At 35.5% G+C, this 13,311-nt stretch overlaps 1 protein-coding gene across 3 annotated transcripts in view; it reads right to left on the reverse strand.

The window, feature by feature from the left end:
• The window catches only part of gpc6 (glypican 6), a 574,948-nt gene that overhangs the window by 308,563 nt on the left and 253,074 nt on the right, over positions 1-13,311 (reverse strand). For all 3 annotated transcript variants that reach the window (XM_018091653.2, XM_012957513.3, XM_031897065.1), the window contains one exon: positions 3,456-3,847. In XM_018091653.2, the coding sequence (XP_017947142.1) occupies positions 3,456-3,847 (392 nt within the window). The remainder of the gene's footprint in view (positions 1-3,455; positions 3,848-13,311) is intronic.

The raw sequence follows: 13,311 nt of genomic DNA on the forward strand, positions 1-13,311 counted from the left end.
ACTCCTTGTGACCTTTAACAAGTCACTTAGTCCAGGGTAGGACTGGGCCACAGGGGTACCGGGAAAAAAACCCAGTGGGGTCCCTCTCCTGACGTGTTGAAAGTAAGTTTCGTGCTCAGGGGAGGATGTCGGGAGGGGGACCCTGCAGAGGGTTAGGGGAGCGTTGGGGGGGTGCAGGGGACATAGCGGGGGGCACCTTGGCAGTGCGGGGCCCACTTGGTGGTAGCTCCAGTGGGTCCTGCACGATCCAGTCTGACCCTGACTTAATCTCTTAGTATCTTAGCATACTGTATTAAATGCCTTAATAGCGGTTGCCTTGATGGCTGTAAAGTGCTATAGTGTAGAGTCCAACAGGGGAAAGACACTCTAACATAATTGCCTTTATTGCAACCAATCAGCAATTAGGTTTGAGCAATCTACTAAAAGTTAAAAAGTAAAAAGACTTGTTTTTGAAAAATTCACTTGTGCAAGTTAGCACCTATGCCAATAAATAGGTCTTCAACTATGGCGATACCTATAAAGATGTATAGCCACATTTTGAAACAGTGACCATTATGAAAACATTTTAGGTAGAGCACACAATCAATACGCAAGGTAAGGTCTTTTTGAAGCAGCCAACAAAAAGGACAAAATTCTGTAACCAGCCTCTTTTGTCACAGCAGTAAGCTGAATACAACCCGTTATAGCATTCTGTTATATTAAATTTAACATCAGGTGAGAACTAAAATGTGAAGTTTAGTTGGGACAAATTGGGATTTTAAAACACATTAACTAAAGTGAGTGATTAACTAAAGTCAAGGTCCTATTCTTTCAATGTAACATAATGTATAGATTTCAAACCTATTTTTGTAGTGTAGCTCGCATGGGCTGCAATTGGTATCACAATGTAGGTCACTAATAGGGGTATAGACAAACACAGTACTTTATACACAAAAACAAATTAGTAATGTGTTTATCAGATCTATTTCCACCCTCCTGCCCTTCATACACAGCTATAACGCTCCACTATTTGCATCATTTTACTATTATAGTACTATTATTCTGAGCTTTGGTGATGTACGCCAAAATGTTTATTTCTTTCTAGAAATATCCAATTGCCATGTCTTCTTGTACCTTATTTAGCTACAATTCCCTAAATAAACAGATGCAATTTATCCTTTCTTCTAAAATTCGTTTATGACTTTACTCTGGCCTGCTTTTTTTCCCGCTCACGATTGACCGCCAATTTTCATTTCAGATACTACTGACTTATCAAGGTAGCACCTTCTGGGCAAATGTACATGTCATTTAATGCTTATACTTTAATCAAACTATTACAACCTTGGGAGTTACTTAACTGATGTGCAATTTAAAAAAAAAAAATCGGTGTCAAAATTAAGTACAGGTATAGGATCCCTTACCTGAAACCCGTTATCCAGAAAGCTCCAAATTATGGAAAGCCTGTCTCACATAGACTCGATTATAATCAAATAATTCAGAATTTTAAAACTGATTTCCTTTTTCGCTGTAATAATAAAACAGTACCTTGTAATTGATCCCAACTAAGATATAAATAATTATTATTTGGGGCAGAACAGTCCTATTGGGTTTATTTAATGTTTTATTGATTTTTTAGTTGACTTAAGGTATAGAGATTCAAATTACGGAAAGACCCCTTATCCGGGAATACCCTTGGTCCCGAGCATTCTGGATAACGGGTCCTATACCTGTATTAAAAAAAACAAAAATACATTTACTCAGCTTTGGAGTTATTGTTTTTCTAGTGCATACATATTTATTTCTTATATCATTTTTTCCATCACCAAAAACGCTAAAAAAACTTGAATTCATAGAAGTATTTTAAATCAAATCCATGCAGATGTATGTATTGGTACAATGGATTGCTAGGCCTCTAAGCTCCTGAGCAAAAGGTTAGGAAAAAAAATGCAAGGAAATTTAAGGAACAGAAAAAAATTGACTATTCAATCTGTTTTACAATATACATTTTGCTTTCATTGGTCTTTCACACCTCTATTGCAATTGTCCTTCTATTGCTCCCCTCCGAAAATAAAACATTAGTCCTCTCTTTGCCCCTGTTTTAGTTAAATGAGCTAATAAAGAATGCTCAAGCCTCAGGGTTTTCTGGATTACGTACTTTGGATATCCACAGCTTAAGTCTAGTGGAAAACATTTTTATTATCAACATTAAATAAAACCAATAGGCCTCAAATAAGGATTTATTTTATCTTAGTTGGGTAGGTACAAGGTATTGTTTTGTTATTATAGAGAAAAAGGAAATATGTTTTCAAATGTTAAATTATTTGATTCAAATGAATTTTATGGGAGATGGCCTTTCCATCATTCAGAGCTTTTTGGATAACGGGTTGCCTGATAATGGATGCCATACCTGTATCATGTTTTGCAACTATCTTTGAAATGATCCAAGTGTTTAAACTTCTTCAAAACCATATTTTCATATTGAATTGCTACTACCGTATCTTTTCACTATAACACATCAACATTTACTTTTAGTGCCATGATGGTTGACAGGTTAGCAATGTTGCCTTGTAGCACTGGAGTCCCAGGTTCATTTCTGATATGAGTTATTATATTCCCTCTGTGTCTGCATGGGTTTTCTTGGGGTACATTCCCTAGTGTGATATGGGAATGTGATTACTGTACTGTCAGCTCAACTGGGGCAGCAATTGATGTTGTGTAAAATGTGTTGGTACTATGTTAAAAAGAGAATAAATGATAAAAAAAAAATCTCATAAATTTTTCTTTACTTTGCACTGAGTTTAACAACCAACATTTTACATTAATTGCACCTGCATAGCACCCAACACTATTGCTTAGATCAGAGCATAATCTAGCTCTAAAAAGGCACAATATATGATACCTAAAAAAATAATGTAAAAGATGGAATAATAGAAGTTAAGTCTAATGCACTGTGATATTGGGTAAAATGTGATTTTTTGAATTGAACTGAAGAGCAAAGGAGGACCATATGTCATTCTTAAACAGAATTGTCATTCATTTTTAGCCTTGATGAGTCTACTGCCAGTCATTTTTTCAACCAAGGGAATTAGAATGCTGAAATGAGTAATGTCACTCACACATATTTGTCACATTTCAGTTACTGATAGGAAATGTCATCTGATTATAGTTCTCAGCTGTTTCTCCAGCGCTTATGAAAATGGCTTAAAAAGTTAACAGATGAACTGTTGAATCTCAGACCAGTCTAAACAATGTGAAATCATTTTTTGCTCATATATATTTAAACTGAGGCCATGGAATTAATCTGCACATAATAGAAATGTACTAGAAGCGGATATGATAGTTCAAAATTACTACTGTGATAATGACAAAAAAACAAGACACATATGAAAGTATATTGGTACTGTAGATTTAAAAATGAATTTTGATAAATCATTGCAGAGGTTGAATAAATGAAAGAAGAATGTGTTTCTCATTACCTTGGATACCCTGTTTGCTACTTCACGACCTACAGTGAGACCTTGGACAAATGTTCGTGCTGCGATAAGTGCTCTTGTAACTTGAACTTTGAGTTTCCTAGGTATATCTCCAAAAGGTTTCAGTTGGTCTGTGTATTTGCTGACACACTCAAGGTAGTCCTCAGAGAAATGATATTGAGGATTTATAAGCTGAAACATGCGTTCAAGCAGCCGTGCCCAAAAATCATTGAGAATTTCTTCCAGGTTGACATTGCCTCCTGTGTAGTAACGTTTCAGTTCGGTAAATAAGTCTTGGAACACCTCAGTGTTCTGCATATATAGCATTCCATAAGTATTCACAAACATGTCGTTAAGTGACTTCTCTGCATTTTTCAGGAGTTCTCTGAAAAATTCTAGATGCAATATGAAAAAATTAGAAATACAATTAGTATAGAATTTCTGTTCTGTTGGAAGATTAAACATTTAGTATGAACATAAGTATATAACACCCACAATTAAAAGGCTTTATACAGTATCTGTCTTACTATATATACACCTAAACTTTATTATAAAAATTTGAATACATTTAAGACAGTGGCATTTCTAAAACAAACAATACTGTAGAAATACTGTTAGTTCATGCAAGGTCCCAGTGTCCTAATGACAGTCAGTTTCACTTCCAATGCAAATGGTAATAGAGGTCTGAAAAATGTCAGGATCGTATAATTTCGCTTTTTTAAAGAATAATTTAGCTTGAAACATATTCACTGTGACCTTGAATCAGTTGGGCTTCACTCTATCATTTATATTTCAAGGGCTAACACTGATTTTGCTGCTGAAATTGTGAAAATTAGCTCATTAACTCATTAAGCGAATCTTTCCTCAGGCATATTATATTTTTCATAAGGTTTAGTTAGAAGGATGCTTTCCAGTCCAAGTATTTATGCCAGATTCATAAATAAGCTTTGAGACTCAACATAACAAGCAAGGCATTTGTAATGAATGTTGAAAAATAGTAATTACAACTATCTAACCCAAAGTTACATAACTTAGTAGAACTATTTAGACACCCCACAACATAGAGCAGTAATGTGTTCAAAGGTGGAGAATGATAAAGATTTAGGGATGTTAACTTGCCCAAAAAGAGACCAACTCCTATGTATAATAAGTTTTCTGATGCAAATCATTCTAGTGATAGCTTCCTCCAATGAAAATGCGTTATCACTATCCGCCCCCTGGATGTGACATGTAAAGCAGCCTGCACATGTTCTGTCTCAAAACTAATAATATACTCTGGAACATGCACTGTTGTTAATTTCATTAAATTTCATTAAAATTATCTTGTATAATAAAAGTAAATGTAATATACTTTAATGGAAATGTAAGGTCCAACTTTTAAACCTTTGCAGACACTGGCATTGATAGAAAAATGAAATACAAACACAAACATGTATTACTTAAGATGTTTTACTAGCTACACTGGCTTCTATGCTCGTTATTAACAACTTATTAAACACGTTCATACATGCACCTTCACAGATCTGTCTCAGGAAAAATTTGTCTTACATAGTAAATGACTGCATGAAAACCAACATTTGTATTTCTGAATCACATTTAAGGCTTGTACTGATGCGCATTTGGTTTTGCCTTTCCCTGCTGTGGAGAATTCCCCCGCAGGGAAGGGCAGGAAGAGATGAACCCCATTTTTCCTAATGGGGGCTGTACTACACAGGTGCAGGTAAGCATTGAATACATGTAAGTGGATGAAATAAATATTTAAATTTCTTTAATGTAAGTAGTAAACACAATATGCAGGTTAGCTAACAGGTGGCACTGAGTCCCCCTGTGAGTCTAGGTAAGACAATGCCTTACTGATGCACTTCCTGTGGTTATTAATAAAGTGTGTTTGAGTTCACTGCAATTGAGTGGAGATGCCTACTTATTTCAGAAAAGGTCCTAAATTTAATTGTGACAACAGCAAACAGCTGCCAGCCATGAGCAACAACTTTACACACAGGCAGAGCGCAGCATGGTGCATTCCACATGCTTACTTTCCTTACAAAAGCAGACATATCAGAGAAAAATGTGACCTACAAGTAACTTTTAATGTATATTAATATTTTGAAGAGTGACGTCAGTATCAGGTTTTTAGCAAAAAACAAGATTGTCATATAGATAGCTTTTAGACTCCGGATAAATAAAGTTTTTTCAACAAAATGAACTCCAGCTATTGACATTATACACTAGATTTCTTGGCACTGCTGATCTGACAGGCTGGATAAGAATATACTATATAAAAGCACTTTGCTTTATGTACTGTATGGAGAACAGCTGTACCTGTGTGTTTTCACTATGGTGTCAGAGAATGTAGTATGGTGCCTTGGAAAACAAGCAGTTGCATATATAATGTTTTCTAGATTCCCAAATAAAACCTCTATGTTATTTGTGTTGAGCTTTTATTATTATATTGGTCTAAATTTCCTTTCTTCCATGTTACTGTGAAAAATGTTGTCATAATATGTTATGAATAAAGACCAATGTGCAGGAGGAATAAAATTACATTTTCAGAGCATAAAAGAATTGGCTTCTTGACCCAAACAGAGAGTGCCTCGAGAAGAAGTGTGTCCCACAGAGAAGAGCAGTGGCACAGTCTTTAATCTACCATACGACCTATTCAGAACATTAACAAATACTCCACAACAGTAATTAACAACAGAATGTCATAACCACAGGTCACAGATAATCACAGGATATAAAATCATTTGAGATGATGTAATTAGGAAACATCCATCTTTTTTATCGTCCTATCAGAGCATGCATTTTTTTTAAAGATTTCTACAGGATTTGAATTTGTTGCTAGTGAAACCGTGAAATTCTCCCACAGATGTTTGTCTGACAGAACATAAATTAGAGCCTATTAATATTCATCAATGTGCTTTTACTGCTATGAACATAAAATTATGGTTTCTTCTTGCCTGCTTTCTAGCATCACTGCTTCACAGATAGAAACTTTAGCCATTACAGTGAATAATTCACTCAAAAAATGGTCATGATTACCTCAGTGGGATGAGAAATAATACAATTCTATCCATCAGAATACGTTTCACGCTATTTCTCTGCATATTAAGGTACAGTAAAGCCCTTGATCGATGATCGCTTTAGATTAAGCATACATGTGAGCAGCGAGACAAAACTTTATTTAAAAAAAATGAATCTTTGAAAAATGATGATCACAGCACGATATAAACCAAATTATATGTAGTAACAATATGTAATAACAGGGCAAAAAATATATTTTTGGTCACTTTATTCTTTTAAATATAAGACACTATAATAATAAAGAGATTCCCTTATCAGGTGGTGTGTGTGTGTGTTTCCTAAGTAATGGTGACAGGCAGGTATTTATATATGACCTTTCTGACTATAGGTATGTAAGTATATTTTTATTTATATATTAATGCATGGTCACAAAGCTAAGTACATATCAAACATTACATTGACAGCACATGCACAATGAGATGTTTAAGGAAGCACACAACAATGGATATGGTTGGGTGTAAAGATAGAGGGGATATGCAAGACTGTACACAAGTGAACCAATCGAGTGAGGTTTCATGGCAGTCTTTGTAAGTCAATATAAACATTTTGTAAGTTTAATATTTGAGGGGATACTTTTTCACCATAGTCATTATGATATACATCAGGGATCCTACTAAAATGGTATTTAAATATTTATTGATTATCTGACATTACACAAATCATGATCAAATATGGTTTGTTTCCACTAAATAAATAATTTCAGCAGATATATAATTGATACGGTTCACTTTATAGCCAGGTAATCAACTTTTTGGGATTCGTCCAAACCCCCGAATCCTTCGTAAAGGATTTGGCCGAATACTGAACCAAATCCTAATTAGCATATGCTAATTAGGTCTTGGAAAGGTTAAATGTCAGCAAATTTTGGAAAAATTTTCAACTTCCATGTTTACGTGACAAAAAGTCATGTGATTTTTAAGATTCAGATTTGGTTCGGCCAGGACCATGGATTCAGGCGAATCCTGACGAAAAAGGCAGAATCTTGGCCAAATCCTGGATTCGGTGCATCCCTAATTAAACATGACAGAGATAAGACCTGAATAGAAAGGATAAAAATATAAAACAAAATTGTAGCTGCACACAGCAATAGTTTTTGTCTGTTGGGATCAGTGACTCCCAACAACCAGATAGCATTTTTAAATTGAAATCTGGAAAGAGGCATTAGGAATGTAAATATTTAAAAAAGTATAAAATATGAGTCTGGTAAAAAACATTGCATAAAAACTAAAGTTAACTTAAAGGTACAGTTAACTTTGTTAAAGGTAACTTAAAGTGCCCCCCTTAAAGAATGACTGCTTTGTAAATAACAAGCACTTTGTAGATTTTTGAAAATGTGTTTAAAATGTTATGAAAAAAAGTGGGGGGCTGGGTCTTTACTCTTGCATGTTAGAAACCTATCTATACCCTCTCATTTGGAATACTATTGTTATTTTCAATGTTTAATTATTGCTCCTCCAACAGATTGATCTAAGCAGACTCAAAAAAAAAAAAGACAGATATCGGACTTGAAAGCATTAAGCTTAGTATTGTAAAGACTGGTGTAACATGTACTAAAAATTGTTTTCATTATAGCCGGATTGTATTGTATTTCCCCATTCAAGTTGAACAGCTGTGTCTGTGTTGAAGGGGTGGTATGGAGTCTAGCAAAGTATGTCAGCAGTTTATCATCTTTTTCTCTCTCCTTAGTCAAAGAAGTACCTATAGAATAAAAAATACATTATAGCTTTTCTGACTCTGCTGTAAGAACTCCACTGAAGGACACTGTAACTACTTCTGCCAAGCCTGTCTCTTCTCTTACCTGTATTGATCACTTTGTGTTATATAACTTATACAGTAAACTCTAAAATAGTCTTTGAACATCTTCTATAAAGTCCACAATCAAGGAGGTCCTTGATATACACCCTGACACAGCCTACCCTCTAGAATAGAGTCTTAATTTTCGCAACTTTTCGCACGATTCACTATAGGCATACTTGCATTATTTTACGCGCGATATTGCATGCGTTATTTAACTCGCAAAGACTATTTCAATGCGGTATTTGCCGGTACATGCGCTAAATAATGCTCGTGTTTAGTCGCCGGATATAAATAGTAGCTTTAAATAGTGTATATAAATTGTCGCCGCACATAAATAGTGTATATAAATATTAGCCACATATAAATGGTAGCATATAAATAGTAGATGCTTATAAATAGTAGCCACTAGTGATGAGCAAATGTGTTCTGGTTATCTTTGGTGAAAAATTAGCAAATCTTTCGAAAGATCCACAAAACGGCAAAAATGTTGTGCGGGCAAAAAAATTGTTGCCCGCGACTATTATTTTTTGACGCCTGTGTAAATTTTTGGACGTGCAGGGAATTTTTGCGTGGCGAATTTTTTTATGCGTTTTGCCATTGGCAGATTGTTTTGCGAAACGCATGAAAAAATTTGCAGTGGAAAAATTCGCTGCACGTCCAAAAATTCGCTGCGAATCCATGCCTGGCGAAACATTTCATCACTTGTAGCCGCATATAAATAGTCGTGCGAATGAATGCACAGCATGTTAGCCATACACGCCAATACTTGCGGAAAATTACTGTATTAAAAATGACCATTTTCCTGCAAACTGGCGGCTGCGTCACTCTAGGGGAAACACTGCAAAGTCCATATTTTATTGCCAAAAACTGATTTACTGTACTTTTCTATAATTTATCGTCTGCCTGTAGTAGGTGTTAATTTTCGCATAGCCTAATGCGATATTTAGCGCGCCTAATGATTGTGAATCATGCGATCGTATTCTTTTCAGCGCGGAAATCAACGCATGCGGTCGCGCGAAAAATAACTCATGCAATATGGCGACTTAACGCACGCGATAATACTATGGTGAATCGCGCGCTAATTATCACGTCTAATTTAACACAAAAAAGCGTGCGATAAGATTTATCGCACTTTAGTGAATCAACCCCATTGGGTTTAAGGAACACCTTCTACTGTGAAGCGGTTTATTGCCCCCCATTTAGCCACTAATGGAACATGGTCAGAGATTTCCCAGGGTAGATAAGCAGAGTTCCTCAGTCCCACCAACAAGATTTAAGTAATAAATACCATATCTAAAGAGCAAGAGATGGGATATAGAAAAACAGAAGCAGTGTTGTTCTTGGGGAATCATAAATCACCATACCTCAGTTTTTCTTTGGCTACTGCTAACATGTGATTTTATACAGAGAGGCCAAGCACCTCAGACTCTTACACCAATAAGAGAATAACTTGTACCCTGTATTTAATTTCTCTTTCTACAGAAGCATGTTAATGACATTTGAAGGGTGTAAAAGTCAACCTATACCTAATCCATTGAACATGATACACAATGCCTAAAATGTTTACCCCTGAAGGAATAAAAAGTGATATTACGTATCCAGTTGATCACTTTAGCAAACAAATCTCCTTTTTAGTTGGTGCAAGTTTTGACTTTGCAGTTCTGATGACGTGTTTTCTTTCTGGAAATATTTGGAATATTTTTACATTACATTAATGCAATTTTCCAGTGCCAGTGATTTTCATGTAATGACTAGTTAGATGACTGCAGCATATGTATAAACATATGGTCTTCCCTGAGCTGTCTGAACTGTAGATATGGGCTGAGCAGTGAAAATGCTTGTGGCAGCAAGGACTCTTTTTCTCTTACAACTACTGAATTCAGTTATCATTGGGAACAGACATCAACCACTAGTCTAATCTTATTCTGATAGATGGAATACTAACCCATCACAAGATTAGAGGCACAATGTGCTCTGGAGATAATAAAATTCAAATAGGTTTATTTCAAAGGGCAACTCAATCTCGATTTTGTTTAAGGGTCAGTTGACAGAGTATTTGTCAGTGTAGTATTTTTGGCTTTTGAGCACATGTGCTAATATACACACTGAGTTTAAAGTGCAGCAAGTTCCAAAAAGTAAACTTAAAAAGGTAAACAGTCTTCCATTGCTAACAATTGTGCTTCATGTCAATAAACAAAACAAAATCATACAAATGTAGAAACAAATCCTATGACCTCTATAGACTGTGATTCCAAGTTTAGGAAGTGCTGAAAGAATTTGTATACACATGCAAAACCAAAAGGAAATAAGTATTGTGGAAGTTCAGCGCAGTTTTTGCAGCTAGTGTGAGGGGGTACATTAACAAAATATGGAAACTATAAATGTTGAATAGTATTCTTACTAAAGAACCACTAAACTCAAATTGCAAATTAATAGCACTAAATTGAATCAAGGAGTATGCTCAGTATATGTGTATGTGCAATACTACAAGTTGTTTTGTATTGTTAAAACTTTCATTCCAAGTTAAAAAAGCCAAAAAATATAAAAAAGGCAGTGCCAAGTCTTGCCTGATAACTGTACCCCGCCCCCAGTCCTGCCCCCACTCACCTCGGATTCCCATACTTTCTTGTCCTCCCCCATGCACTCCCCCAAGACACAATAAAGACACTCAATTTTGGGATTTTAAAGGCCACAGCTCTTAACAACATTTTAAAATCAGATATAATAATAAAATATAAATTTAGAATCCACAAGTCTTTTAACTAAAACATACAGAATAATTACCCTCAATGAATGCTTGCCATCAACCTTACTGGGCTGCCTGACTGCTAGGGGTCAGATGAGCAAGTGAAACCAGGCAACCGCTTGTCCTCACTCTTGCGGGACCCGTGCCTGCAAACAGCCAGCACCACTACCAGTCAGCTACTTGGCTGTAACAAACACTGGCCATAGGCTCCCCATAGCAAGCATTTCACTGCCAGCTGTGACAAATGATATCAGGCTACTCCTGCTGCCATACAATTACATATGTAGCTATGACAGTACAAGCTCTTAGTACATGGTGGCCTGACAGTTTCTCTGCTTTATTACTAAGCAGTGGTGTGCCAGCAGAAGTATAAGTATGCTGTGTTGCTTACTACTGCAGACACATGATGGCTTGGGGATATAAATAAAGAGCACCCAAAATAGATGCATTTAACATTGCTTGTTGCACTTGCTGCAGGTATGAGATCTGTAACCCAGAAAGCTCCGGACCTGGGGTTTTTCAGATAAGTGGTCTTACCGTAATTTGGATCTCCATGCCCTAAGTCTACTAAAAAATCATGTAAACATTAAATAAACCCAATAGGGTTGTTTTGCATCCAATAAGGATTCATTATATCTTAGTTGGGATCAAGTACAAGGTACTGTTTTATTATTACAGAGAAAAAGAGGATAATTAAAAAAAATAGTAACAAATTATTGGATTAAAATGGAGTTTATGGGAAAGGCCGTCCCATAATCCAAAGCTTTTGGCATAACTGATCCCATACCACTAATAAAATAGTATATTTTTATGATAATGGTCTATATTGATAAAGCAGAGATTTATATATGAGCTGTTTATATGATATTTATAGAGACTACATTGTTTAGGGGTATAGTTTTCCTTTAAATTAGCAAATATCTCATTTAATATCACAGCTGAATGTGGTTGTATACAGTTGGCTGTTGCATTGGTACATCTGGGCAACTTTGAAGCAAATTCTGATTTTGCAAAAATCTGTTCAATTTTGTCCCTAAAAGCAAATCTGTTTCAAACGCATTTACTTTAAACCTACAAAAAAGCAAAGTGCTTTTTCCTTTTAACTGTATTATACTTATTTGCAAATCTGAAACTGTCAGGTTTACTGCTTTCCTACAAGATAATAAAAACCTACTCTATTTTAAAAGCATATTGTCATTTTAAAAGGGCACATTTGTAAAGAAGAGATTTGAAAATATTAATCTCCAGGCGTTAAAATAAGAATTCTTTTAATGTGTCCAAAAAATGTAGCAAAGTCAAAAAAAAAATGTTAACTAGTACATATCCACAGTGTACATCCTTTTTTTATACATTTTGAAAAGGTTAACTTGTACGGAAAATATTTTAGTTCCAGTGAATCTCTGGCATCTTCTATCTATGCATAACTACAGTACTTGCTCTGGGGTGTTACGACACTCGGGGATCTCCCCTATTTATATATCCCTACACCCCTACAGCCCATAGACCCCAATGTATTCTGTGAGAAACAAAATGATTGCCACAAAAATGACCATATACTCCAATATTGGTATTTTGCACTGAAAAATTTGCTGCCAATAAAGTTGGTGCAGAAAAAGTCACAAGCAAAAAACTCCCATTGACTAATGCATTTCATGAATTTTCACAGTTTTGGGAATTTTCCTTGGTTACCCATGGCAAAGCAAAGCTAAACAAGACAGATTTGTTCATCTCTAGTGATCAGCTAATTTTTTCGCCAGGCATGGATTTGCAGTGAATTTCTGGATGTCACCATCGGTGAATTGTTTTGTGAAACTTCTGCGAAAATTCGATGCAGAAAAATTTGTTGTGGTCACGTCAAATTGGGCGTGATCACATAAAAAAAAAAAAGATGTGGGCGACAAAAAAGACACAGCAACAAAAAAGTTGTGCAACAAATGCGTTTTGCGGATCAGATTCGTTCGTCACTATTCATCACTAGAATTGATGCATCTTTCTATTCTGGGCCTAACCCTTATTAGAAAAATGTTCTCTGACATGCAAAAATCAGCAACTGAATTATTGTAGCAAACACAGAATTCCAAAAATAATTTGTGTTAGTAAACCTTTTAGCTATTGTAGCCAAATAAGGAAATTACCCTTTACATTATAGCCATTTTAAATAGCCATTATATCAAGAAGCATTTCTATTTTGCTCTAGGTTGTTAGTGCCCACAAATTTGAACAATTTTGAGTAAG

The sequence above is a fragment of the Xenopus tropicalis genome, chromosome 2 (assembly GCF_000004195.4).
Source record: "Xenopus tropicalis strain Nigerian chromosome 2, UCB_Xtro_10.0, whole genome shotgun sequence".
In the NCBI taxonomy this organism is placed as follows: domain Eukaryota; kingdom Metazoa; phylum Chordata; class Amphibia; order Anura; family Pipidae; genus Xenopus; species Xenopus tropicalis.